The sequence below is a fragment of the Malaclemys terrapin genome, chromosome 8, assembly GCF_027887155.1.
Source record: "Malaclemys terrapin pileata isolate rMalTer1 chromosome 8, rMalTer1.hap1, whole genome shotgun sequence".
NCBI classification, from domain to species: Eukaryota; Metazoa; Chordata; order Testudines; family Emydidae; genus Malaclemys; species Malaclemys terrapin.
Window position 1 is genome coordinate 11716331 of NC_071512.1, and position 27434 is coordinate 11743764.

The 27434-nt window shown below is 45.5% G+C and overlaps 1 protein-coding gene across 1 annotated transcript; it reads left to right on the forward strand.

Moving 5' to 3' along the window:
• Positions 1-7: 7 nt before the first annotated feature.
• PITX1 (paired like homeodomain 1) lies at positions 8-27434 on the forward strand. The gene is made up of 5 exons (XM_054038616.1): positions 8-659; positions 2728-2781; positions 17007-17153; positions 20516-20721; positions 25077-27434. The coding sequence occupies exons 2-5, from the start codon at positions 2736-2738 to the stop codon at positions 25623-25625; spliced, it is 948 nt and encodes a 315-aa protein (XP_053894591.1). The 5' UTR covers positions 8-659; positions 2728-2735; the 3' UTR covers positions 25626-27434.

The following is a 27434-nucleotide window of genomic DNA, read 5'->3' on the forward strand; positions in this document are numbered from 1 at the left end:
GCTCCCCCCGCCCACCCCCCGGCCATGTGCTCTGGCTGCGAGGGGCAGAGGCGGGTCGGCGGCAAGGGTTAATCACCCGGAGTTACCAAGAGGAACGTGTTTCCCCCACGGGCCCGTGGCAGGGGAGCCCCGCGCACGGGTCTCCGCGGCGCAGTCCCCTCTCCCGAGTGTGTGGCACCCTGGGACGCTGGTGACGTCAGAAGGAGCCGGGGGAATCTCCTGGAGAAAACCCCAAAGCCCCCGGCCGGGGAGCTCACAGCTCGGTGCTGGGCCCCGGGGCAAGGAGCGCGGCGAGCCGAGGCTACCAGCTCTCCACGGGAGCCCCGGGCAGCTCCCAGCTCGGCACGCGCCAGCTCTGCACCGGAGCCCCGGGCAGGAGGCTGAGACCCGAAGCCAGACCCTCTCTGCGGCCCCCTCCCAAAGGCTCCCCCGGCACCGGAGTGCACCGGGGGCAGGACAGGAGCGCTCAGAGCTCGGGGCACATGGACCCTCGCCCCGGAGCGCGCTGAGCTGTCGCTGCTCCGGAGCAGAAGCAAAACTCAGCCCAGGATACCCGTCCCGAGCCGAGGCGGCCCCTAGCCCTTCTCCCTGGGATTGTACCGGGTGCCTAAGGAGCGATCCCAGCCCTGCCAGCCGCGTCGCCCGGGAGCGGCTCAGAGGTAAGTGCCCCTCTTACTTCCTTCACCTTTGCAGGTGGCAAAGCCTGGATCCCGGCGCCTTCTGCCCGGCAGGCCCGGGGGAGCCGGGCGGCGTTTGCCTGGGTTGCAAGTGTCTAGCGCCAAACTCTGAAATCATAACTCCCCAATCCCCAGCTCTCCCCCTAAACCCTCGCCCTGCATCCCTCCTCCCATGGGGCAGGGCCCTCTCCCCGGGTTTGCGCTAGGGGAGCGTGACCGGTACAGTTGCTCCTGCCATTAGGCGGGTGGCCCCCTGCCCCGTTTCAGGACCGGGTTGAGCAGAGACGTTCAAAGAGAAGCGAGCTACCCCGGCTGTTCCCTCGAACGAAGCAGCCAGCCTGGCCCTGGGAAGGGAATTCCCCCATCCGCGCGTCAGCTTGCCCCGGGGAAAGCGCTTCCCAAACAGCCCTTCCACGGCGGGGCTGAACGTGGCGACAATTCGGTCTGCTCTGCCCCGAAGCAGCCGGGAGCTGAGAGGGGACCGGCTGGGGAAGCCAATTCCACCCGCGCTGCTTTTTCCCAGGCAAACTCGCCCATTCCCGCTGGTCTCCTGACTGCTGGCCTTCGCCTTGAAGTTGCAGTCCTTGACATCTTTATACCTTGTATAAATTCTTCAGGGTCTCTGCACTTCGTCAAAACTGACAAATACGTTCGAAAATATAATTCCAAGGGGGTTACCTCATTTTACATACGGGAAGATTTAAGCAAAAACAGTCTCAGCTAAGGGTGGTTTTTCTACGTGGCCAGGGCTGTACAGTATCAAGGCTGGCGAAGAGAAACTCCTCGATAAACGTGACAAGGAACAAATTTTAACATCGCTAATAAATGTTATACTTTTATGGAAAGGGTTCGTGAGATTTCTTTTTTACGGGCTGAAGCTACTTGATCTTTGGTATTAAAAAATAACCTTGCGAGGCAGCGCTATTACGGGTAACTTCTTACAGCTCACAGGACCATAATAATATTTCACAGGTGTAAAAATTCATATGACAATCATTTATGACCCAAACAAGTTGGTTTTAACAGTGTGATTTTAAGCCGTAAGAATTTATTGTAGTAAAGGTTAGAAAATGGCATTTTAAAATGCTTTATTTAAATTCCTCTGACTCAGAGATGGAAAGGAGCATTGGATTCATACTAATGTCTGAAAAAAAGTATCACAATTATGCAAATATGTAACAGGTGACGACATATTGATTAGCATTATGCATAGGAAGAAAAATGTCTGTTCCATGTTAATTTCCATTTTTAGAGAAATAATATTTTAGATCCTTCCTAAATCGGTTCCTATCTCATTTTTAAAATAGACACCATCTCAGTCAGTAGTAAAGAGGGCATGTATATATCCTAAAACTCCTGAAACTTTAAGAAATAACTGTTACCAAAACAGTGATAAGGAGAAATGAGGCATAACATTCTCATACCTCTGTAGATAAGTAATCTTTGTCCATCTCTTAACTAGGCTAAAGTGTATATTGTGGTTTCATACAGAATTATGTGATTAGGAAGTTTTTCTAAATCTTGACTTTAAAAAAAAAAACCCAGGATATTATTGTCTTCTTCTTGAATATTTCCAACAACACAAGCATATTTAAATGGTTAATACAAAACTCATATTAAAATAGAACATCATGAACTATCTTTTGGTACATGAATTGGCTCTTTAAGGTGTTTTCTGCTTATTTATACAAAATAAATCATATTGCTACTTACCACACAAGTTTAAATGTTCTCATGGTGGCTCATTGCCCCCGTTTCTACCTATTGATTTTACATTTGACTTCCATATTGTGAGGAGTGCTGTTTGCTTTAAAAAAAACTAACTCAAATATAATTCATTAAGAGTTTCTTATTGGCTTGGAATACTGTCCAAGTCCCTATAGAAGTCCCGCCGGGTTATTCAAAAAATGGCAACATCCAGTATGAAAAGTTAATTGTTTTTAATAAAAATTTGCCTTAGCCATAGTATAGTTAATTAAACAAAAAGTTAGATAATAATCTGGCGAACCCCACAGACTTTCGTTTACAGTTTATTTTATTGTTCACACAGATTTTATTATGGAATTGAGTCTTTCCAAGAATATACCTTCCTATGTGGATTTAGGTAAGACAATAGAGAAATTGAACATGGATTGAAAGGTTTGTTGTTTTCTTTCTTGGTGATAAATATCAGATTTGTGTTACTTTTAAGTAACAAAGGAGAAAAACTACACTCTAGTAAAGTATAATTCTTTAGCTGGACTGCCTCCTAAACGTGCTAATAGAGACTAATTCGTTTTGTTTGCTCTGAACTTTTACATCTAACCCGTTGTGCTGATTAACATAGCTTTCTTGAAGGCAGTATTTTCCTATCTCTTACCAAGTTGTTAGTTAAGGTACAGTTCTTACAATAAAACTGGAAGGAAAGTGTCAAGTTCTTATCTTTGAGATTTCTCTATTATGTTTGTTCTCTGCATAATTTCTAAAGGAAAAATACACAAACGAGACAGCGAGAGGTGTAAAATAAATCCCAATGGACCAAACTCTGCTGTCGGTGTAAATGTGGAGTAACTGCAATGACTTCGGTGTGGTAAATCCAGATTTACACTGGTGAAGAAGAGAGCAAAATTGGACACTATATTCCTTGGTTTCTAACCTTTAAAGTCAACATTTTGGGGATTTGTTTCTGATTTTAAGGAGTTGAATCCACACAAAAGTTAATCGTCTCTCCGATTTTGTATTTTAAAACAGGAAATATCCTGGCTCTCCATGTCAGTGTTGTTCTGAGAACATTAAAGAGCACAGTGCGTTATTGGAGTATTTCAACCTTTCAGGATATGTCCTGTTTAGGGGGGATGTGTTTCCCCCATCAAAACACTGCCAGCAATTAAAAGGCTGCTCGAATGAAACAAGGTGGGGGGGGGGAGAATAAAAGGAAACATAATATCGAGTGGCTCCAATTGCAGCCTCTTTTCTGCTTAAACTACAGGTTTTAATTCCTCAAAAACTAAAAAGGTTCCTAGCGAATGATAGACACTTAGACCTTGGGTCTTTGATTATGCTAGATCAGTGACATCTTTTTAAATCCACAAAAAGACACACATTTTAGATCTAAAGATGCACTGAGTAACATGAGCTGGGTGGCTAACAAATTCCTGTGCCCTTTCCTCAATCAGTTCATCAGAAAAGCATTTTTACTCTGTGGAGGGAGAGGGCTATGGAACTATATGATAGTTTTCCCACCCAAAAATTACTTCTAAATTATACATCTTTGTACCTGTATCTCTCCCAGGTCACATTGGGAACTGTTAGTGCTAAATACAAGGCTAAAAGGCAAGACACTACAAATAGCAAATCAGGTCTGGAGGGCCTTGAAAGGGACATACGGGATCCCTTTCGGCTCGCCGTTCTGGTTTGGGTTTGTGATTAAGTACAGTCTCAAATGAACTAGATGTACTTTGGTGAGACAGTTGTCGTGGGGTGATGACGTACAACTAGATGCTTTTTGGGAGAAGGAGGAAAACCCCTCTCTTTCCAGCTGCAGTGATAGGAAAAGCACTTTCCCTGCAGTCAGTTGCTGTGTTTCAAGAAAGCCTTGGGGTATCATTTGTATCGGTCAGAAAAATTAAGCCATCAACTGTTTATCCCCAGTTTTTTGTAAACTCTCCCAAGGTTAAAGTCAGTGTGCGGCTTTACTATAAAACTCCCATCATCTGTTTAGACAGTATATATTAATAATTTTGCATTCACAAGGCGTTCTATACCTTTTCCTATTACAGTCCAGCATATTATATATAGATATGTAAAATGGATGAACGTGATATGGTGTGTGTTTACCATATCTGAATGCCCCTAACCTTTTAATATTGGGTGGGATTGTTTAGTACGGTGCTGAGAGAAGCTAGGTGGTCCCTGCGCATTTATTTAACTAAACTGGGTTTTCTAGTTTGAACTTATCCACTTGTGAGGCTTAGAACTGGAATGTCACTTGAATAAATAGATTGCCCAGAGGCAGTTTTGCAGACAAACCACTCTAAGCAAATTCCATTTTTTTCCCTTTGGGTTTTAATTGGGGGAAATGGGCTAATGCCAGAACACACCAGTGGGACGAATTCACTGAAGCCAGGGACGAATTTGGGGTCGTCTCATTTAAATAACTTTACAATTATAGTTTGGAGAGGTAACAGGGTGCTCTCGTCTAAGGGGGACTCCTCGATAGAAAACTCGATAGGAATGTTAAGAGCACACGGCAAATGCCGAGGGGAAAGCTGGAGGGGAACCCAGCAAGATGTAAGGCGCATCGGTGCTGCCTAGTGACTTGGGAGGAGTGTGATGCCGAAGGGCCAGGTTGGTTCTGAGACAGGGAACTAGCCGCAGCATCGGGGCCGCCTTAGTACAGGGGAGAGGCTCCGCTATATGGCTGCTTGTCGTGCTGATTTATTTTCGCTCATCCCGTGGGGAAATGGTTTTCACTGCTGCACAGAGGGGACATGTGGGTAGGAACCAGTGTAATTTTCCACCATCCTCTGCCAGATTGAACATGAGTTTTCTGCCTCTCTGCACTCCAGATCGCCCCCTATCCGCCTTCAGGGGGCTGCACAGGTCCGCTTGTCTGTCTCCCCCCCCTCCCCGCCTGCTAAACGGGGAGGACTAAATGGACAAGAAAACACCATTAGTGCCTTCAAGCCAGGCCCAAGCCTGTAGCCTGTGAAGGAAACTGACCAGAGTAATTAGTTGTTTATATGGGATCTTACCAGGTTATTTTTGTACAAACAAAACCTTCCTTGCAGGAGGGGATCCGGCAGCCTTTCATGAGGCTATACTGCCGCTGTCTGCAATTTGGAGTGAGGTCTGCGGCCCTGGCCGGCAGTCTAAGGCCAGGGGACTGTCATCTTTGCTGCAGCATTAATGCCAAGTGGGCATTACTTAATTCACGTGTGAGCAGCTCCAGGCGCTGACACAAGCCCAGGGACGCAGCGTAGCCCCGGCTCTGCCCCTCAATTGCATTTCACTCGGGGGTTTTTTTCACCCAACGGCTCGGGAGCGGTTTTATTGTCTCGCGTAAAAAATAAAACGCTCTATAAACCCCGGCCTCTCCGGGCGGACTCGCGCCGTACTGCGCCCGCTCCCGGCTCTGCAGCGGGGGGCCCCCTCTGCCGTTCGCCTCCCCGGCACGCCAAACTCCTCCGAAAGCAACCGGCTGCAGGTGCAAAAGGCATGAAGTCGCTTCCACTGGCGGTCCAGCACTGGCATCTCTCTGTACTTTATGGACCAGTGAAGGCAGCTGAGAGCGGGCGCGGTGAGAAAGCCAGCCCGGGTGGGTTTTGCAGCTGTGGGGGTCGGGTCTGAGACTGGGGCGAGGAGCCGGTGGGAGATTCCAGCGAGCCCGGAGACAGAGAACAACCGGGCTTGCAAAAACTTGACGCTTTGCTTCCCTGGTATGTTTGTGTGGGTTTGTGCACGTGGGTCCGGGAGCTTTGGTTTGGGGTTGTATGTGTCTCTTGTGGCTGGCTGCCTGTTGGCTGTCTGTATGTCGGTGTTGTTGCCCGGGTATAAATGTGTGCTTTTTGTTTGTTGTTTCTATTATGTGTGTGTGTTTCTGCGTTTGTTTTGTGTTGTGCATCTAAGCGCGTCTGCATGTTCTGGCGGGGTTGTGTTCAGTGTGTGTTTGCATCATATACGCATGTACGTTTGTTTTGTGTTGCGTGCCTGTAGGATTTTATTTTTGTGTGTGTTTTGTGTGTATTTCACATTTTCATGCGCGCAAAAACGACACACACAAACACAAAACACATACAAACGCACCCCATAGCCTGAGCGTAGGGGTATGTATGTGGGGTTGATTTATGTTTGTGTACGTGCGTATGCGTCTTGCTTGTGTTTTGTATGATTTGTGTGTCTGTGTTTAAAAAAGACACAACGCTGTGGAAATCACGCAGAGTGACGGGGAGTATAGGAAGTGTCTAAATACCAAGCAAAGGCGAGGAGAGCAGACGCTGGAGACAAAAAAATGAATGAGGGAGGTTTTCAGAGATTCGAGGGATCTGTTTTTACATACAACGGTAAAATATTATCCACCGACTTTCTGGGATTTTAGCAATCGGGGGAATAGACAGTGGAGGAATAGACAAAATTGTCTGCTACGATCGCCTTTCTCCTCATTTAAAACCCAAACTAATATTTTCCAGCCCTTCTGATGAGAAATAAATGGGGTTTAAAATACAGATTCACAGCTGATGAGCGGCGCATATCGGTGAGCTCAGGGGGTTGGACTGGTTTTTAAACCCTGGTGAGTTTTGTTCTTGGGAGTTTTTTCTGCATAAACTGTACTCTTGAGGGAGTCATATCTTGCCATCAGTTTTAACCCGCCTCCTCCCTCCCCCCATTGAAATCAATGCCCTGCGATAGTATATTGCTGACACATCAGCTAGAAATTATCTTTATACACTGGAGAGAAGTGGCCAGGGGCTTCGCTTTGTTGTCTGGGGAGGTAAATGGAGGAATCCTTGCATGCATCTCAGCGCAACACACAAAGTTTTATTGTCCTCCGGTAAAACAGTTACGCATTTCACTTGGAAATGTAAAGCTTTCTTGTTAGGTTAGCTTGACACAATGAGTCCGAGCCAAGAGGGCTGGGGCCTGTTGATTGCCCCTCTTATTTTGTGATAAGGATCAAAAGCGCTTTCTCTCCCTCCTTATTTATTTTATGGACCAGACTCTGCAGTCTGGACTGAGCTCCCAATCAAGCCAGTGGGGAGTTTTGCTTGAACAAGAACCGCCTGATCGAGCCCCATATTGTTTATATGTTCAACCCCAAATCACCAGAAGCAGCCTCCTAGACAAAAGAGACCCCATGGACAAAATCAGTACAGGCCTCCTCCTTGCTCACTCCGGTCCATATCATATTATGAGTTGCTAAATAGAAGTCTCAGTTGAAATCACTGAGGAGTCCTGGCTACACATGGATGGTCTTTGTTTGGAGAGGGCTGTGATTTTTGGCTCCTTCCCTTGGTTTTCATTTACTTTTAATCATGTATTGGACCTGAGGAAGAGCTCTGTGTAAGATCCAAAGTGTGACTCGCTCTCCAACAGAAGTTGGTCCAATAAAAGAAATTACACCCGCCTTATCTCTGAAATATCCTGGAACCCAGGCAGCTACAAAAACACTGCAGACGTGTATTGGAATGGTATTTGCCCTTGAATTTGGGGAATGCTGATTTTTTGGGAACAGTTCTTAATAATTTATAGACGCATTGGAGTCTACACCATGCTAATAAATCCAAAGAGGAAAATCTGGCAGAAACTTACTTTTCTGCCTGATATGCGGCCCAATTAACTTTTTTTGTGTCTGGATGGAACTAAAATATATGACCCGTTCCGGGCTTTTTGTTTTGTTTTGAGTAGAAAATCCGTCTTGGTATCAATGGAGAATTTCTGCTCCTTAACCGATGGCACGAATTAGCTCTCTGTCTTGTAGCCCCGATCCTGCAGTCCTTTCCCCCCGCAAAAAGCCATCTGGGAGTCAATCGGAGTTTTGTCTGAACAAGGAGTGAGGGCCGCTGCCTGCTAGTTAGAGCGTTAGCAAATATTTGGGCAATTTGTGAATTGCCGGGGAACAATCAGCTGTTTTGAAAACACTTGAAGCCTTTATCATTTCTTTTCTCTCTCTTTCTTCATGAGGTGTTTGAACTTAAAATGGCCAACAGCGATTTATTTATCAACGCCAACCCTCTTACTGCTAGAAGGGTAAAATAAAAGTATTTTTAACTGTTCTCAGTGTGTCTCTATTACCTGCAAAACTCCAAACTAGATGTTGTTCTATTTTTAACACCCTCAAAGCCTACCGGGTGGAGTTTGTTTCTTTGTTTTTAAATGCCACATTCCGGCCAACTAGAGTGATTTTTGTTTATTCCCGACGTAATAGCTCCTGGAAACGGTGGTTTCTAATGAACAGTCTGACACAGCTGGCTCTGCAAAATACAACAGAATAATAAATCAGGACCCGACCCGCAATCTTACTATGCTTGATGCGGGGTATAAAGGGCTCTAGGAGTGGGGGAAACTCCAGTGTTTGGAGTAAATTCATTTCCCTTTTAACCATTTCTACCTCTCTCTCTTTACTTCATGCACCGAACAAAATTCTATCCCACTTACTGCAAGGGAGGAAAGTGAGTGCGGAATGTCCCTACAGGACCTGCTCCGAAGTTCCTTGAAGTCAATAAAGATTCCCATGATTCTGGATCAGGCCCTTAGACGACAGGACCCGATTCTGCAGTCCTTACTCAGGCAATGCTCTCCAGTGAGTCCTCCATGAGTCCCTCCCTGCAGGCTCAGGCCCCGAAAGCCACCTGGCCCCACTTTCCTCTTTCACCATCAGTCTACCCCTCTTGTCCTGCTCAGCTATATAGATTTTCCACATCCAGCATCCCCCTGCCTTGGGATTCTCTTTTTCTTCCTCCATCCAGCTGCCTCACACCCTTTCTCTTCTTCCAACAGAGTGGGGAACACCCTCTTTGGGGCTTCCCTTGCTCCTTTTCGCTTAGTATGGAGCCTGCAGCTTTTCACTTGGCATTTAACAAATAATAATAATAAAGCTGCGCTCAACACCCTCCGCTCAGCTATTTTAGATACAACCTGCCACCAGCCACGCCCTCTGAAAGGCCTGCCATTGCCCTAAGTGGGGGGAGTTCACTGTAAAAGAGCGTGTGACGTCACACCCAGGCAGTGTCCGGCGCTAGTGACGTCACACCCAGGGACGTCACACACCAGCCTCCTCCCTTGCAGCCACTTCTATATGCCAGATTCAGGGGTTGGGTGGGAGCGTGTTATCCCACCCTTTCTAAGTGCCTAGGCTGGTCAGACATGTCCCACACGTTGATGAGGCAATAGGATGCCTGGGTGGGGGAAGTCATGCCACTTTAGGAACCAGCGCTGAGAACAGTCCTCTGCACAAGCACTGCAGGGAACCTTTCCAGTTTAATGCAGTGACGTCTGGGACAAAAGATTGGTGGCTAGATTCACGGATGGGGGAGGGGGAATTGGAAGCAACATTGTTTTAAAATGGCCATAGATTGTTCAAACTATTGCCCTTCCCTTAAATAAATCCCTCCTCTCCCTCCACTTCTTAATCTACCCCCTTCCAATGAAAGTGGCACTGGGATTTGGCGGCTGCATTTATAAAGTAAAATTAAAAAAAAAAACCCCGAGGCGAGTGTTGCCAGGCTGACATAATGGTAGCCTGCTGAAGCCAGTGTGTTTTACACTTTGAGGTTGGGAGGCTGCAGTTGTTTTTGTTGTTTAGTTTGGAAAATCTCGCAAAGCCACAAGCGTGGAGTATCCGTTGAGAAACGATCTGTTGAGATAATCAGTTAAAGGCATCCCTAAAATGGAAGAGGACGTGTAGCTTTTGACAGCTATCATGGAAGGGAAAGTGAGCCCTGGCACCGTCTCTCCTGTGCATGGAAAATATGACATGCTGACACCGATCAATTTTATAGGCGCCAGCATTAAAACTGGAGGCGATCACCGGTTTCTGACACTTCTGCTGTATTGTATGGACTCGTGGTACAGTCGATCTTTTTGTGCCACTCTTCGGGAGGTCCCGATAGCATTTCATTTAGCCGTGCCGCCACAATAAAATCTCATGTAAAGGTGGTTAAAGGGGTGGGAGAGAAACTATCCCAATTTAGACAAAACTACAAAATAAAGTGCCTGCCGCTATAGATCTAACCGTGGGTCCCCTGCCCCAGGGGAATTCAAAGCAGGGCTCTGTGACACAGCCTCAGGGTCGCTTAAGGTTGGCATGGTTATCATTTAATTTCTTGCCGGTTTTGTTTTCAGTTTCCCAAGTTAGTGGCTAGATGGAAAATCTGCAGCATTTTGTTTTAAAATACTATAGGGATCATTGACCCAATAGACTGGATCTGGGAATTCTATACTCGCAAATGTACTAGTATGTATAGATCGGTGGAATCTATAGCTCGGTAGTACATGTGTCTAAATAATGTATAAATCACTGATAGACCATTTAGAAAACCAAAAGACCGACTCATTAATAGAGCAATAAACCCCTTATAAATCAATCGATTCCATCATTCATTAATAAGCAATTTATAAATCAATATATTAATAAACCATGTATAAATCAACCGTTCAGGTCATTAATAGGTCGTTTATAAATCAATACATGGGATCATTTGTGGCTCAGTTACATTTGTTAGACCCAAGGGGTATTCTCCTACAGGATGGAAATGGAGGCAGTCTGAGGGCGCAGCCCCCCTAGCCTTCCCCAGGCCAGAGTCCCTCAGATGGCACTGGGGAGTTTTGCCGGGGTGAGAACTTCCGGTCTCACTCCGACATTAACAGATGCCTTGGGCAATAGAAGCCTCTAAGGGAATTGGAGCAAGACTTTTACTTAGGGAGCTGGTCCCGCAGGCAGAGCGCCCGTTGGCACCAACGGGGGCTTGCCCAGCAGCGGTCGTGTCGCCACTCAAGGAGCCTTTGCTGTGGGGCTCGATCCCGCAAGGTGCTAAACGCCAGCAAAGCACTTCAGCAGGTGCCGATCCTGGGTGACTTCCTCGCGGACCGAGGAGAGGACTGCAGGCCACTCCTCGTTTCCATTGAGTCCCGGCGTTAATTACAATTCGAAATAAAGCCCCAAGGGTGGCGCGCGGCTTTGCTCTGCATTTGCGCTTTGCTTGGCGTTGGAAACCTAGGAGCGCCCCCGTTTGCCTTCGGTCTCAAACGCAAAGAAACTGTGTCTGGCACAAAGCAGGCAAACGCCAGGCGCAGGGGCATTTCTGAAGACCCAGAGTGGACGCCTCTAAAATCTGCTCCCCCGCCAGTTCCTGGGTCTGCGTTTGGTTCCTTCCTCCTGTTCCAGTCACTATAGACAATATAGCCCGTTCTAACCATACTGAGAGCCCAAAGAGATCATACCTGAACAAGGTAATTAAAAGGACCAAGGACATGACCCAGAGCTGCTTGAAATTAATGCAAAGACTCCCTTATAGAAGGAATAAACTCAATTTTCTTTTGAGAACAGAGGGGGTCATGGCCGGGTCCCTCTAGCCCAATTAACATCTCTGGGAGCCCTGCTTGGCTAAGGAATACAGAGCCCAGCTCTGGAGCGCTAATAGCCATGTAGAGAAACATTAGCCATAGAGAACTCATTTTCTCAAGCCCAAAGCATAGCACCCCTGAGATCGAGCGCTATAATGAACATATGAACATATCTCCCATGGGTAGGAGATATGTCCGATGCTGAGGGCAACGCTGTGCCTTGCGGTAGCGGAAGAAAGTTTGGGGAAGTTTTGAATCTAAAACACACAACTTTTTAAAACTCTGTTAAAAGAAACCGCAGGGTAAGCATGTAAACAAAACCCCAACAACAAAAAAACAATTTTAAAAATCCTCTCATTTTCATACCGCTTTAAGGGTCAGATTCTATCAGCACTCCTGTTCACACTTTCCTTTCAGAATTTCCTGTGTAGTCTCGCATCACTACAGATTGGGACAGATACAAAACGCTTCTGTTTCAGACCTGTGAGAGAACTCAGCAAAAGCGCCACGAGATCCTGGTGCTCATGGTTTGCTATTTGTCCAAACCTGTTTTTGGCTGCAAAGAAGGGAAACTATAAAGGAATTAAAAAAAAAAACCATACTCCAGATCAGATCAAATTTTTGAGCTAGAAAGAGAAAAGATATGAATCATTATCTCCCATTTCCATTATTCTTTTCAGAAGGACTCAATTCATTTTAAGTCAAAGAGGTGTATAAATCAGTGGATCTGATTAAATACAAGATGCATTTTTAAAGGGTGTCCCTTTTAAATAACCTAAAAATCGCACGATTAGCACTGTGTGCACGTAATTCTTAAGTGTATTTTAATTCAAACTTGACCAACTCTGGTATGAAATCGGTTTAAGAGCTTTGTACCTATAGATATAATTCATATGCAATTCAGAGAAGTTATCCACTGTCATTTTCAAGCTATCTGTTGCTGTGCTGAACTGCAAAAACAAACCCTCCAGGATCAAAACTGTTGCGAGAGAAGTTGTACCTGCTAAGCGTTTGGGGTATCCCTCATTCAGCTCCCCTTCCCGTTTTCGATGTTACATACTGACACTACATGGCTCTCTTGGGCCTGAGTGTCTCCTCCAAAACCCCACTATCGCTTTTAAAAAGAAATACACTGGGCAAGCACAGACAGAATGGTAGAGGAAGCCCAAAATAAATCTCAGGGACGAAAAACTGAAGAATGGGAACATGCTTCCATCCCCCTGTCCGTGAAACGGTTCAAAAGTTCCTTTCCACATCTTTGCTTGATTTGAAAACAAAATCGAGTGTCAGGATGGATCAGTTAAACTGAGCAGAGAAGATAAAGAGGAGACGGCTATTTTTCTAGAGAAAGAACCAGATCTGTGCCCTGGGTCCCTTGCCCCCTACCCTCTTCCCTAGTGAAGATCCCGTTTCCATGAATTTGCTTTTTAAATCGTCCCCACTACCTGCCTGCCAGTGATTCACGGGCTGGCAAAGCAGGAGCACTGGAAGGCTGTCATCTGGCACTTTGCGGCCAAAAACCCTCCCCTGCCTATTACTAGACCTGCACTTTTCCAAGCGTGTCAAGCATGTGTACCCACAGTTCCAGGGTGAGTTCAGCGAAGTCAGCTATAAAGGAAAAGGGAATAGGACCTTCGTATTACTTTGATGTAATATGGACCATGCAGCTCTGCGGGGCAGGATGTTCCTCAGATCAGACGCGTCTGCCCCACGTGTGGACTGGGGAAGATGACAGACCAGTGGCGTGCTAATAGAACGGGTTACTGCGCTGCTAACAGGTGCAGGCCCGGGGACCGGGCCCCATCCTGCATTCCGGGCACACCCAAAACTCCCCCGTGGGGTTAAGGGAGCAGTAATGCAGGATCGGGCCCCTCGAGACATTGCCACAAGTCCAGGCTCTCCCTTGTGCTTTCGAGGTGTCCTTCAGGAAAAGTGACCTGCCGGGGTATTTTTCACTGGCCTGCTGGGGTATTGGGGAAGCTTCAAAGCAAGGGACTGATTGCCCCCACGGCAACACCGGGTTTCTTAATGTCTGAAATCACCATAAACATCCCCCTCCCCTATGCTGTAAAACAGCCCAAAGGTCACAGACTGGGGAGTGGACGGAGGGAGCAAACTGATGCAAAAAAAATGGTGCCTTCTGCGACCTAGATAATGAAATGTGCGTTGTCAATAGGGCAGGCAATTCTGAGACTGCGCCGAAAACATTTAACAGGGATGCCAACGATCTGTTGGAGATTTTAAACAGTTTTTTCAAGTTACAGTGAAACTGATATTTTTAATCAAAGGGTTTTTTAAAAAAATTTTTTTTAAAGAGAGAGAGAGAAAACCCCACATTTGTTTACGCAGACACCGTGGCTTGTAACCAGGTGATTCACCTACCCTGGTAGCAGTCACCTGAAGCCCGGGTCCCTAGTCATACGAAAAATAACTCTTGTGCTGATCAGCGTGAGACTAGTGTAGAAGTGGCGGCCACACCCTCATGGCGATTGTCCTTGGGAGGCATCAGAAAGCTGACATTCACGGAGATACAACAGCACAGGCACAGAGGACAATTGCGAAGCGGCCCTGCGTTTGGATGGCACTTCCAAACCTGATCTTGACACTTACTGGACCGGATCCTTTCCTTGTTACATTTTTGGGCACTGTTTTCTCCCTTTAAAAATTGCCCAGATCTCCAAGCCTGAAATCCATCCCTAGAACAACCAGCCACTTTCTCTGGGTCACAGAGAGTTCACTGCCAAGGATAAAGTGCTGAAAGATGGGGAAATCAGTCTTGCCTCGAGGAAGGACTTTGCAGCAGTCCTCACTCAGGCAAAACTCCCATCGACTTCCAGACCCTGGGCTTTGGAGAGGGTGGCCAGGCCGTGGGCTTTGGAAAGGGACTGGAAAGGTCCACTGAGACGGAAGTGTTTTTCAAGAGTACTTTATGCTGTTCTTTCTTAAATAAAGGTTTGTCCCCAAAAAGGGGAGGTTAAATACTCTTTCGAAAGGAAGAAAAGATGAGTGTGGAATTTATAAAGTTGAAGGAGTTATTATAGCCACATGAAGGGATTGTAAATACCGCTGCAATAATGGGATTTTCCAGAAAAGTAAAACAGGCCGTTTTATTGCAACACGAAGCAATGTTATATTTATTAGATTATAGTTAGCGAGCGATCAAACCACAACGAATCTATTAAACGTTCACTGGAAATAAAAACTTCGGTGGGAAAATAGTTTAGGGTTGTGTGTGCAGACTTGGTTTCCATCGGTAGGTTAGGGATTTAAATTCTCCCTCTGGATGCCTTAGATGGAAGGCTCATACACCGAGCATGGGGTGGGGACAGTTGTTCCCCTTTTAAGAAACAGCAAGAAAAAAGTGAGAGAGACCCCAATGGGACTGGTTTGTGCCAACCCAGAGAGAGTGGGGCTGTTTAACTAGCTTTACCAGGGGCTCCTAACAAGAAGGCCTCTGTGCGGGGGAAGTTCAGGGGGATCGGATTGTTTACTAGATCTGTAAACAACTCATTATTTAGTCACTAAAGTCACACCACACCCTCCTGCCAGAGATGTTAGGACCAACAGGCAGAGGCAGAGAACCTGAGACCCGCCTGTCTCCAGCCAAACGCATCGTGCAGCGCTTCAGTGAGGGCTGCTGGAAAATGGGTGCCAGGCTACTACGAGTCCATGTTATAAGCCCCAAAGCGAAGGGACTCGCTTCCTATTTGTAGCTTTCAAACCACAGGGCCATAGGAAATTCTCCACCACCCCGGATTCCGGAATTCACTCCTGGCCTGCTTTCCCAGCACCCCAGCCCGACCCGGGAGGCTGGGGGTGAAACCTTAGGCGCTTGTGCTGTGTTTCTTGCACGCCAACAAATAGGAAACACGTTTGGGCCGCAGCCTGCTCTACCTGGCGAGCCCCAAGTCCAGGCGTGTAAATCAGAGGCGAAATCGGGCCTGGATGATTTCCGCTTCGAAGTGCGGAGGAAAAAAACAACAACAACAAAAGCCAATTAGCGCCCAATATTTATCCGCTGTTCCCGAGCTCTGCTGCCTGATTCACTCAAATCAAGGTCACAATCTCTGTGCAACCCCTTGTGAATGTGATAACACAGGCCACGGCGAGCCAGGGAGGTGGGCTGCCTCTTGCAGCATGAAAGGGGAGCATACGAGGAAGGTTTCATTTTTGTTACCAAATATTCTTCGACTTCCTAGGAAATACCCCACCCCCCCCCAGCAGATTTTCCCCCTTAAAACGTGCCTCAGAAACGTCCACAATAAAACTGCTTGTCCGCAGGCTTAAAAGTGTTAGTCTCGCAGCGAAATGGGAACGCGCGTTTATTTCTCCCAATAGATAAGCAAGGCGCAGCTTCTTCCTTGTGCTTAATTGTACAGCGAGTGTACCCAGCGGGAGTAACCATTCCCGTGCAAAATGCAATTCCGCGCCTGCCCTGCTTGGGGGAAGGGTGGGGGGGGATGCCTAGATCTGCTTTGCAGAAGACTGGAAAGAATTTGATCTATTTAGATTAGTCTCTGAAATGTGTTTTTTAAATATTTGGGGCTTAACAGATCGCGTAGATGGTCAAAGAGCTAATGCTGCGCGCGGAATAAATCACTGGCTTTGGGGGAAAGTTTGGGGAGGGGGGGCGCTGATTGGTTTAGGGCTTGCGATGGTTAGAGCCAGCGCTGGGACAAAAAGACGTTTCTTCCTCCAGCAAGAGGAGCAGAGAGGGCAAGAGACCAACGAGGCTCGCAGCGGAGAGACACTCCGCCGGGATCCCGGGGCAGAGGGAGAGCGCTGTGGCTTTAAGAAACGTGCAGCTAGTATTCCAGGGCGCCTTAGAGACAGCTCACATCTATGGGGAGTTTGCAGGAGGTTCTTCCAACTCGATTAGGCTGAGCGAGCGCTAGATGGGGTGATATATTAGCGAGACTGGGAGGTTTTAACCTTAAGTGGGAGGAGCTCGGTTTAACTACAGGCATTTGTTCTAGGGCAGGTCGCTTTAATCTCTTTAGCTTGAAACTATCCAACTCGCAACCCGCATTTTTCTACCAGGGATCTTTACCACTTTCATGCATACGCGGTTGGACCGGTGCAGCTATTGCAAAGCAAAGACAATCGGGCTTCTAGGCATTTCTCAAAGCTCTTCTTCTGACTCTTTGAAAATAACAATAAAGTAAAGCAATCCATAACTAGTACTAAGTGGATTTTCAGACCTTGATCTATCTATATATATATATTGTGGAATAAACACCTGCATAAACCAAAATCAACCCAGCCTCCTTGCCATGGATTCCTTTAAAGGTGGGATGAATTTGGAAAGACTGCCAGAGAGTTTAAGACCCCAGCCTTCCCATGACATGGCTTCCAGCTTCCATTTGCAAAGATCTTCTGAATCCAGAGATCCGATTGAGAATTCAGCCAGTGAATCGTCAGATACAGAAGTCCCAGGTAAAAGCCTTTCACTTCCTCTTCTTCCTTCCCTTCCTTTCTTTCTTTCCCTGCTTGATTAATTCTAATGCACGCTGCACAAGAGACTGTCCTGGCCAGGCAGGATGCACCAGAGAGATTGAAATGCCAGGTGGTGGGTGGGTGTAATCACTAGAATTAATTAGAGCCAAACCGGGAAGGTGGATGGGGCGACCACAGATACCGAACTGACCCGCTTCCATGCCCCGGCTCTGACAGTCTAGGGAATGGAAGAATATTGCTACCAACTTCAAGCTGAGAAGCAGTTGTTGTTTTTTTAACAGATATTAATTTATCAGGGGGGTTACCACGGGGAGTGCGGTTTTGCAGAATATTTCTGAAATAATGTCAGCTCTGCCGGAGTTATTTTCCAGCTCTGGCTGTACAGACATGTAAACGGATCTCTCCGTCAGAGGAGGGGGGAAACTGCAAAAGCATTAGGAGGGGGGATGAGGAGGGGACTGGAGAGAGACCAGGCAGCTCAGATTTATTATTATATGGGGTGAGCGTTACAAAGCCTAATTTTTAATTTTATGTATAGACGGGGAATAAACCATAGCATTTTACAAGAACTGAGTTGGATCTAAACAGGAGTCGTTTGGTCTCCGCTTTTATATCCGCCTGTTGAACATGTGCAATTATTGTAGGGAAAGCTGTGGTTTCCTCGTTTGTATTTAATTAAAACAGTAGTCGTCCCTCTAATGACAAGAAACACCATATGAAGGAAGCAAAAAGCCCTGGAAAATATGGACTAGCGCGTGGTTCCTTCTTCAAAATTTCTCTGCATAGAGGGTAGTTTTTTTTTTTAAATGATAGTTATTTTAAATTTAAACGGGTCTTGTGCCTGCAACCCAAACAAATCCGAATGCTGACATGGCAGCAAACCCGTTCGTTTCTGCCTCCAAATCTGATTTGAAAACAAGACTCTGAGTGTAGTCTGGAGGGGGGGTTGCTTAGAGGTGTGTGGGTCCCCCCCCCCTCTTGAAATACTGTAGGGGATAATTGCTCCATTTTGCTCTACCCCTAAAAGCTGACTCATACATTCTAAGGAAACTAAATAACAGGTTCCATTTAGTCTTAAGAGAATTCACAAAATACCTTTCACTTTTGAGTGGAAAAGTGTGCTAATGCCAATTAAGACTCATGTGTGTTGTTATGATTTGAAATGGTATCACAGCCTTATGACCAGACAGCATTTTTCATGGAAATCATAGGAGGGATAAATCAAATGCAAAGATTGCAATCACTTTGATGGATGGTTTCTTTGAGGACACTGATTTTTCCTTACTTGTTTGCTCTCCTGCCTGCACGAGAAGCGGCCCCAGACACCGAGGGGTGGAAAAAAACTGTCTGCCAGAAAGATTTGGGTGTTCAAAAATGGAATCATTTTTACATGCAGCTTTTACAGTTAGGTCATGTAGACTCGGTTCGCAGAGACACACATTTACAGCAGCCGCGAATTTTGGGGAACACAATTAGTTGCAAAGGCAGCGAGGAAGGGGGGAAAATTGACTGGCCACCAAGGATATTTAAATGGGGTTTCTGTTCGAGGCCTTGTTTGCTCTGCAAACCACTTACTGGAAATAGTGGCCATCCGCGCTGCAATAAGCCCATTTACCACCCTTTGGTTTCCATTTAACCGTTTGAGGGCCTGCATTTTTATTCCAAGAGTTCCCAGGGAAGCCTAGGTACAGAGTCTTTCCAAGTATGAGGAATCAATTGTTTTGCAAGGATTATTGTTAATTCATTTTAAAATATTATTATTAGCAGGCTCTGAAAGGAAGTCTCTATTTCAATTCGTTAGCATTATCTTTACACGCCTCCTACCTTTACGATGAACAACACCGCAGAATAGTCTCATTATTTAGCTATCCCTCCATGTGAATTCCTCTCAAAAAGACCCTCCAAAATTAAGTCAAATTCATGTGTATGAGTACAAAGGGATGGGTTTGAATAAACAACACGTGTGTGTATTTCTCTCTCTCTAATTTTGATTTAGTTATTGTGTGTAATACAGATTAGTATTACATTTGTATATATATGTATATTATACACTAATATTTGTATGTATATATATTAAAATAAATACATCAAAATTAGAGAGAGAGAGAAACAACATACACGTGTGGCATATATGCACGCAGTTATTTAACGTGATGTGTGGCTATTGTGAATATAAATAGATCAAAATTGTACATTGACATACATATGTATTATATATATTATATATCTATGTATATACATCTACAGAAGTGTTTTATAGATATATGTAGAGAGGGAGATTTTATCTCTACACATTAATAAAATTATTAGTATATTTTATTGGTATAGTTTAAATCCTTACATTGACATACATATGTATGTCAACATATTATATATCTATGTATATACATCTACGGAAGCGTTTTATAGATATATGCAGGGAGGGAGATTTTATCTCGACACATTTATAATTTAAATCCGTTCAAATAATGTATCGAATTCCTCATTCCATATGTGTAAATCCAAAAATGTATTCAAAAATATAAAAAGATCAGCGCGTTTCCCCCTTGATTTTAGGTAGATTTTCTATTTTCCCTAGTTATATCAAGCGATTGTGTTGAATTCCTTCTACAAATTTGGACAAACACAATTCACAAAAGGGGAATGTTGCAGACAGCTACCAGCGTTTCTTACCTTTTATTCGATTTTTGGATAAAGCCTTTAATGGGTCATTCTCTGCTTAAATAAATTCTAATATTCCCGAGGGGAAGGAGAGTTCGCCTTTTCGATTTATTAATGTTTTATTTTACACACACTGACGTTTTCTGAGATTAATACGGTGGGGAAATGACCATATACAACAATAATGCACTCGAGCAGAAGTTTCTCTTTAGAGTGAGAGAGAGAAAAAAAACCCCACAAAGCAGAGAAACGATTTTTAAATAGATTTATTACTAATTAGTATTATTTTGCCAAGAAGCTTCCAATCTAAACGCCGAGCCAATTAGAAATAAGTTTCTTTCCCTCTGTAAGTTTCAGAGCCCCCTGGATAAAAGGACAGGCCTAGAGGAGAGGATAACTGAAAACAATATTGTTGGAAAATACATTTCAGGGGAACATTGTTTCAGGAAACCTTTCTGAATCACGCGGCGCTGGTTGAAACAGAAAACGCGCCGGGCCTGTGGTAGGAAACAGGCGCTCTAGCCTTGTACGGCACAGGCACGTATGAAGGAGATTTTTAAAAACAGGATTTTGTTTTGTACCTTCTCCAAATGGCTGGGGGAGGAGGGAGATCTAGGGGCCAGGCGGCCAAGTCCGTGTGTGTCACCGCTCGGGTCTCGGTGCCTTGTTGTTTTTAACAGAAAAAGACCGGAGCGGCGAACAGAAGAGCGAAGATGGAAACCCGGACGATCCGGCGAAGAAGAAGAAACAGAGGCGGCAAAGAACTCACTTCACCAGCCAGCAGCTGCAGGAACTGGAAGCCACTTTCCAGAGGAACCGCTACCCGGACATGAGCATGAGAGAGGAGATTGCTGTGTGGACCAATCTCACCGAGCCCAGAGTCAGGGTAAGGGGGGACCCAGCCACACTAGGGGCAACCGGCGATTCATTTCTGAGCAATCCAGAGACATCAGCCTTGTCCTTGTAGGGCCCGATCCAGCGCCCACTGGCTGGGGTTCCCAGTGGCAGGGGCTCTGGCCCGCAGTCTTTTCTGAAGTTGAAAAACTTCCAGTTATTTGGTAGGATGCATCGCAAGCGAAAATGCAAATTTACCAAGGTGAACAGGCGCCTGGCGGTGAGGAGTGAAAGGGAAAAAATACTTTAACAGCTGCTAGGTGGTTGGCCTTTTAAAACCGATTATAGCATAACATCATCTGTCAATTTCATTTTCATTGCCAATACTTACCCAGGACCTACTGTGCTCCTTAGATAATACCCGGGTATAATTATAATATTGAACATACCCCATACATATGGGAGGCACGCAATACATAGAGAATCCCTAATATATGAACACCCCGGCCTTCATTTCCTTTGGTCAACTTTCATTGGAGTCAGGGAGAGAAGGAAATCTTTGGCTGAGAGGACCTGATGTCTTGCGGGCAGCAACACCAGGCAAGCAGTTGTCAGAAGCTCGGGAAAGTTGCCGTCTCCTTTAAGCCCTGTCTTTCCTTTCCAAGATTTCCCCATTCTTAAGATTCGGGATCTCTCGGGAGAGCATAGAGAAATCAAAGGCAACAGCGGGTCACAGAGGGACTTCATCTAAAGCTCAGCTGGGAAAGTGTGCCGTAATAACTCGGAGAAGACAGCTAGGCTGAGGCAGGGAGAAGGAATTAGAAGGTAAAGGATGCCACCAGGAATCAACAGCTGAATGCAGGAAACTCCGCTAGTGTAACTGACCAGGGAAAGGCTCTAGGATCTCGGGCAAGTTTGTTTGTTTTTAAATTAACCCCGTTTTAAAGAGCATACATAATATACAACACAATAATACGGAGAGCCAGAGAGAAAGCTCCGCCACCATTTCAGAGAAGCCCATTTTTAAATCCCCCCCCCCTGTGTCTGGAAAGGGCAGAATCTAGCCCATAAAAGCCATCTTGCTGGATTTACTGTTCTCTCCTGGATTAATTAAAGACAGTAATTTAACTCTAAACAGGGAATATATTTGCAATTCTCTTCCCATGATTGGGAGAGTGAGGGACAGAGACACCCTCCTTAACACACGTTATGAAGTCGGATCTTTTCAGGGGGTCAGTATTTTTAATGTAAACAAGCAATGGTTAGAATTGCCAGCAGATCCGGAGAGGAGCTGCCGCAGAGGCCAATGGCTCAACCCCAAGGCACGTCTGTTCCCCCCATGTAAAAGAGACTCATGTGGGTGTCCCAGGTACAGGGTTTAACTGGGGGTATTCCTATCCTACAAGTCTCACTAGGGGCTAGATTAGACAGGGTTTTGAATGGATAAATTCCATTAAAACGGAGGAATAGTCCAGCATAGAAATACAGGCAAGTTTATACTCTCCTGGCCCCAGTCAGTAAAGTGACAAGGAAACATACGGTGCCTGCTGATAAAATATATACAATAAGTGATGCGATTCAAACATGATGCTATCTTACAGAGTGATGAGAAAGCGGTTAAAAGAATCTGCTTCGCACCGCGGAGCAGATGTCTGTATAAAGTGAGGTTTTTACTCAGGAAAGCTTATGCCCAAATAAATCTGTTAGTCTTTAAGGTGCCACCAGACTCCTTGTTGTTTATATAGAACATAACTCTAATGGAAAGTGACTACTGTACATCACTAGGGAGTGTGTAACGGCCCCATTCGGAGCAATGTACACACCCAAGCATATAGCAAATGTTCCTCTACACAATTAAACTTCTATGATGAGGCAGATAAGTTATTTGTACTAGCAAACTGTACAAACTGTCAATAGACAAACGAAAGGACAAGGGTCTGGGCTAGATTAGACTCCAAAGTCAATAACCATTGTAGACACACATACTTGTAGGACTGAGCTGTCCTGCTTTATAGGTCTCTAGCAATGCGAACTCAGAATATCTAGTTAGGTCGTTTATTTATTTATTTTTAATATATTAACTTGTTGCAATCAAATGTCAAATCAGAACGGCTCCTCTTGGGATTCGGATTTTATTGATTCGGATGGTTCGTTTGTGCTGGGTTGGTCTGTGTGTTGCTCTTTTTGTTTGGGGGTATTTTTCCTCCCACCTCAATTTGTTTTTCATCCCGGGATATTACCCTGGTTTGTTTCGAGAGCGGATTTGCTGACCGGGTTATACTCCGCTCTGGGCAGGGGTATTAGTGTCTGCTGTGTATTGCTTACTCACGGTGTCCTGTCTACATAGTCCCTCACCAATTGCAGACCCACAGTGTGACACAATACACCATAAAATGAAAGACATACACAATTCTGCATCTTGAAAAGTCCTTAAAGGGGGTCTGGATTTTCCAGCACTGAAATACGCTTTACACGTTTGTAGCACGATAGGGCCCCAAGGCGGGGGGGGGGGGGGGGAGAGAGAGAGAGAGAGCTGTTTGAACTGAGACCTTAGTAAGAAAGCAACTAGTAGGTTGGGACGGGGGAATTAAACCGTTCTCTGGAAATTCACCAGCACAGCGAATAATATATAAAGGAGAAAATGAAGGTAGATTTAACCAAGTCACTTCACTTCCGGGTCTCAGTGCCTGGTAACAAATCAAACCCCTACAGTTCAGAAAAGCCACTTTTGTCTAGATGAGTAACCGGCTAGCTGACCAAATGAGACTATCTGTAAGGTTAGCTCTTAAGGCTTTTCAGGGCTAAATACTCGCTGGATTTGAAAGCATTGTATTAACTGCAGTTTTCGTTTTAAAAAAAAAAACACCACAACTCAAGGACTAAAATGTGCATTTATGTTGCTGGAATATTTCAGGAAGCAAATAAAACTAATACGAGTTGCCATTAACTGAATCTCTTTCTCCCCTCTGTATGGAGATGTTTTGGTTTGATGTTCTGAGATTGCAGTTTTGCAAATCCAACTTTCATTTGCTACGAGGGCCTTCCTTTAAAATGTCTAGAAGCCATAATTAAAACGATTACCCCTCGTTTTCAGGAAATTCCTGTCTGGAAGCACCTTCTGAGGAGTGAATTACAGGTTTTGAACATTCTGGCTTTCGTTTCCTCTTCATATTTATACGGGATTTTTTTTTTTTCAAATAGACCCCGCGATCCTTGTTATCGCTATTTAAAAATAAAGCCCTGCCATTAAAAACGCTGGGAGGACAGGCTCAAAGAGCAGAACCTCGCAGCCACAAGAATCACCTACTTTGAGGGGGGGGTTAAAATCCGCGGAGTTGAGGTTAGTGGGGATTTTGCAAGCGCTGCCGTGTGGAATGTCTCTTGACGGGCCTGATCCAAACCTCAGTGGCTCTAACGGCCCCGTCTTGATCAAAGAGTTAAGGAGACGACAGTTCACCGGCTGATATCACCCAGCAAGGCAGGAAGAGGAATTTTTCCCCAACCTGGCCAGCCCGATCTTTGGAGGGCATTATCCCCAAACCTGCACACACCCCACTCCAACAGGACCCTGCAGTAAAGTTTGCCCCACAATGCTGGAGCGCTGCTTTAATCTGAGTTAGCTCCGGCTTTTCCTGCTCTCTGGGCAATGCATTGGGTTGGGTGCCAGGGGTCTCCAGCACCGCCCTGGAGATAAAGCCTGGATGAGGTTTGGGCATCAAACACACATGAGCGCCCCTCGCTCCTCCGTTCCCGACTCAGGGCTGTACATTCTCATTAGACATAAAGGCCCAGGCCGCATCCACCCAAAGGGCGAGGCATTTTTTTTTTAAACCTAAACACGCTAATCCAATCCCCATTTTATGATCTGTAACAGAGGACTTTTATTGTCCAGCCTTAGCATTCGGAAACACCGCCGAGCCGGGCTAGCCGGCACTAATCAGAACAGGGCCTGGGCGAGGCGCTGCAGCGTGGCCAATTAATGCTCTCTGTAAATAAACGCAGCGACAGGCAGGGGTAAATTAAAAGCAGAGAGACGCGCTGCGCACACATCCAGAGCCGCGGCGTGGGGCTGGGCTGGGGGAGATGACTCATCTCTCTGGGCCAGGGGGAACAAGCCATGGGATTTAGGGAGAGGACAGCAGGGCAGGCTGGGGCAGCGTTTATGGTGCGCAGCGGGCAGGAGAAGCAACACCCAGGGAGGGTGAGCCAGGGACTGTCCACTGCAAATCTTGGCTTTCCCTCTGCAAATCCTCCCTGGTGTGGGGAGCTGAAGCCGCTCCTGGCAGAGGCTCTGAGAATCCAAACCGGAGCTAGCCCCCCCTGGGCATCCCTACCCCCTGGGCTGCGTTCCCCGGGTCCCTGCAGGAGCCTCCCGCACTTACCCTTTACTCTGACCTTCCCCCCTAGGTCTGGTTCAAAAACCGCCGAGCCAAGTGGAGAAAGCGGGAGCGCAACCAGCAGATGGACCTGTGCAAGAACGGCTACGTGCCCCAGTTCAGCGGCCTCATGCAGCCCTACGATGACATGTACGCCGGCTACCCCTACAACAACTGGGCCACCAAGAGCCTGACCCCGGCGCCGCTCTCCACCAAGAGCTTCACCTTCTTCAACTCCATGAGCCCTCTGTCCTCGCAGTCCATGTTCTCCGCCCCCAGCACCATCTCCTCCATGAGCATGCCCTCCAGCATGGGCCACTCGGCCGTGCCCGGCATGGCCAACGCCAACCTCAACAACATCAACAACCTCAGCAACATCAGCGGCTCCTCCCTCAACTCCGCCATGTCCTCCCCCGCCTGCCCCTACGGGCCGCCGGGCTCGCCCTACAGCGTGTACAGAGACACTTGCAACTCCAGCTTGGCCAGTCTCAGACTGAAGTCCAAGCAGCACTCCACTTTCGGGTACAGCAGTTTGCAAAGCCCAGGATCTAGTCTAAACGCCTGTCAGTACAACAGCTGACGGACTAACGAGGGCCCAAGCAGCGTGAGAGAGGAAGCTCTGAGGGCTTGATAACAAACAAAACAAACACGGACCAGAAATCTTTTGCAAGAGACGCCAAAATCTAATACACGGATGAGTTGCAATTTTCCTCTGGATTATGCGGGTTGTATGTGTTTACTTGAACTTGCACAGGAGTTTCTAAAGCGTCCACTTTATTATAGAGCTGAAGAGTGGAAGGGGAAGCCGGGGGTGGATGGATGGTGGTAAAGGCTGGGGTTGTGCTGCCCAGTTTGTGGTAGGGGAAGAGGTTTGGTTAATGTTTACCACTGACAAAAAAAAAAAAGTTACGTGCAGAATAAATTCTGCGGGAATATGGTTAAAATATTAGGTATGAAACTATTAAAAAAAAAACTTAAAGACAAGGTTCAACCACTTAAATAAGGTTCTATTTATATCTGCCGTTACATTGTGCCAGATCATTGTGCTTGGCCGTTGAATAAAATGTTTTTAAAATGCATGATTCTTGATGTTTTTTCTTTAGTTGAAAGCTATGATCCAGTCATTCCTAGGACTAAGCAAGCTACAGGTGCCTACCTCTCTAGCCTTTCCAAAGGACTGCAGTATCGCCCTTTCTGAGAAGAGCACAAAAAAGAAACGGGGCAGCCTTTTCTCCATCCAAAATCTTAGCCTGATAATGAAATTATCAGTCATCTTTACTTAAAAAGTGTTTTCTCCTTAAAAAATTAAAAAAAAAACTTCTAGAGAGTCTAGAAAAAAAACACTAAGGACAAAAAATGGACTGTCATGAAGTGAATCCTGATACTGCATCTCTACTAAAGAAACCGAGCGAGTCTCGAATGATGAAAGGTTGCTTAGCAATTCTGAAAAGTTACTTGTTTTTCTAGATGTGAAGGAAAAACAAGGAACCAAAAATAATCTTAAGGTGTTATGATGTAAATGTAGATGCTTGTTGGCAAAAAAAATGGAAATGATAACTATGATCTTTTAAATATTAATACGCATACAAAACGCATATGAAGTTTAATTGCAGGCATATTTGTTGCTTATTTTTGTCGATACTTATTACCTGTAGATGACAAAGAAACATAATATAAAATGCACCAGGTATGTCCTTTCCCAGTGTATTTCACATCTGTGGTAAACGTAACGCTGGATGTTTCAATAATGCTGTTGTGGATAAGGATGCAGTATATATTGTTTTATAAGTTATGTTTTGTGATTTTTTTTTTCAAAATTAAAAGCATGGGAATAAAAAAACAAACTCTAGCAATGCTTTTAATGTTCTTTTCTGGCTATATTTATGATATATCTCAACTTATAATAATAAAAAAAAACCTTATAGTTTATTCGAAATTCAACATCCAACATTACCATTCCGGGGAGTTGGCTTTTATTAAGAATCATTAAATTTTCGAGAAATGTAAACCGCATTTGTTTGGCTTATTTGTTTGAAGTGCAATAGAGTATGCAGATATTTAACATACATACCGTTGGCCCTCTTAGAAAGATAAGATTTAAGGGCCCGATTAATTACTCGATGGGGGAGGGGAATCAGTCATTAAAGTTAATCTATTATTAAAGTTTCATTCTTTTTGGAAGGGGGAAAAGTTCACAACTAAGGTCCGGTAATCCTGAGTGGCAGCTCCATCCACTGGAGATCCTCCCACTTCTAATTTTGTGACACACTTTACCACTACCAGTTCAATGACACAACAGCCTTTATACATCCGGCTTTCCTAATTGCATGGCTTTATGCTTTGATTGAATCACATTTTTGTTTGTTTATTTATCATCGTTTCCCCCCCC

What these genes read in the sequence shown, in the direction of transcription:
- PITX1 (XM_054038616.1), top strand. Translation starts at nt 2,736, where the DNA reads ATGGAATTGAGTCTTTCCAAGAATATACCTTCCTATGTGGATTTAG. An exon ending in GTCAGATACAGAAGTCCCAG is followed by an intron (nt 17,154 to 20,515) that starts GTAAAAGCCTTT and finishes TGTTTTTAACAG; the next exon opens with AAAAAGACCGGAGCGGCGAA. An exon ending in TCACCGAGCCCAGAGTCAGG is followed by an intron (nt 20,722 to 25,076) that starts GTAAGGGGGGAC and finishes CTTCCCCCCTAG; the next exon opens with GTCTGGTTCAAAAACCGCCG.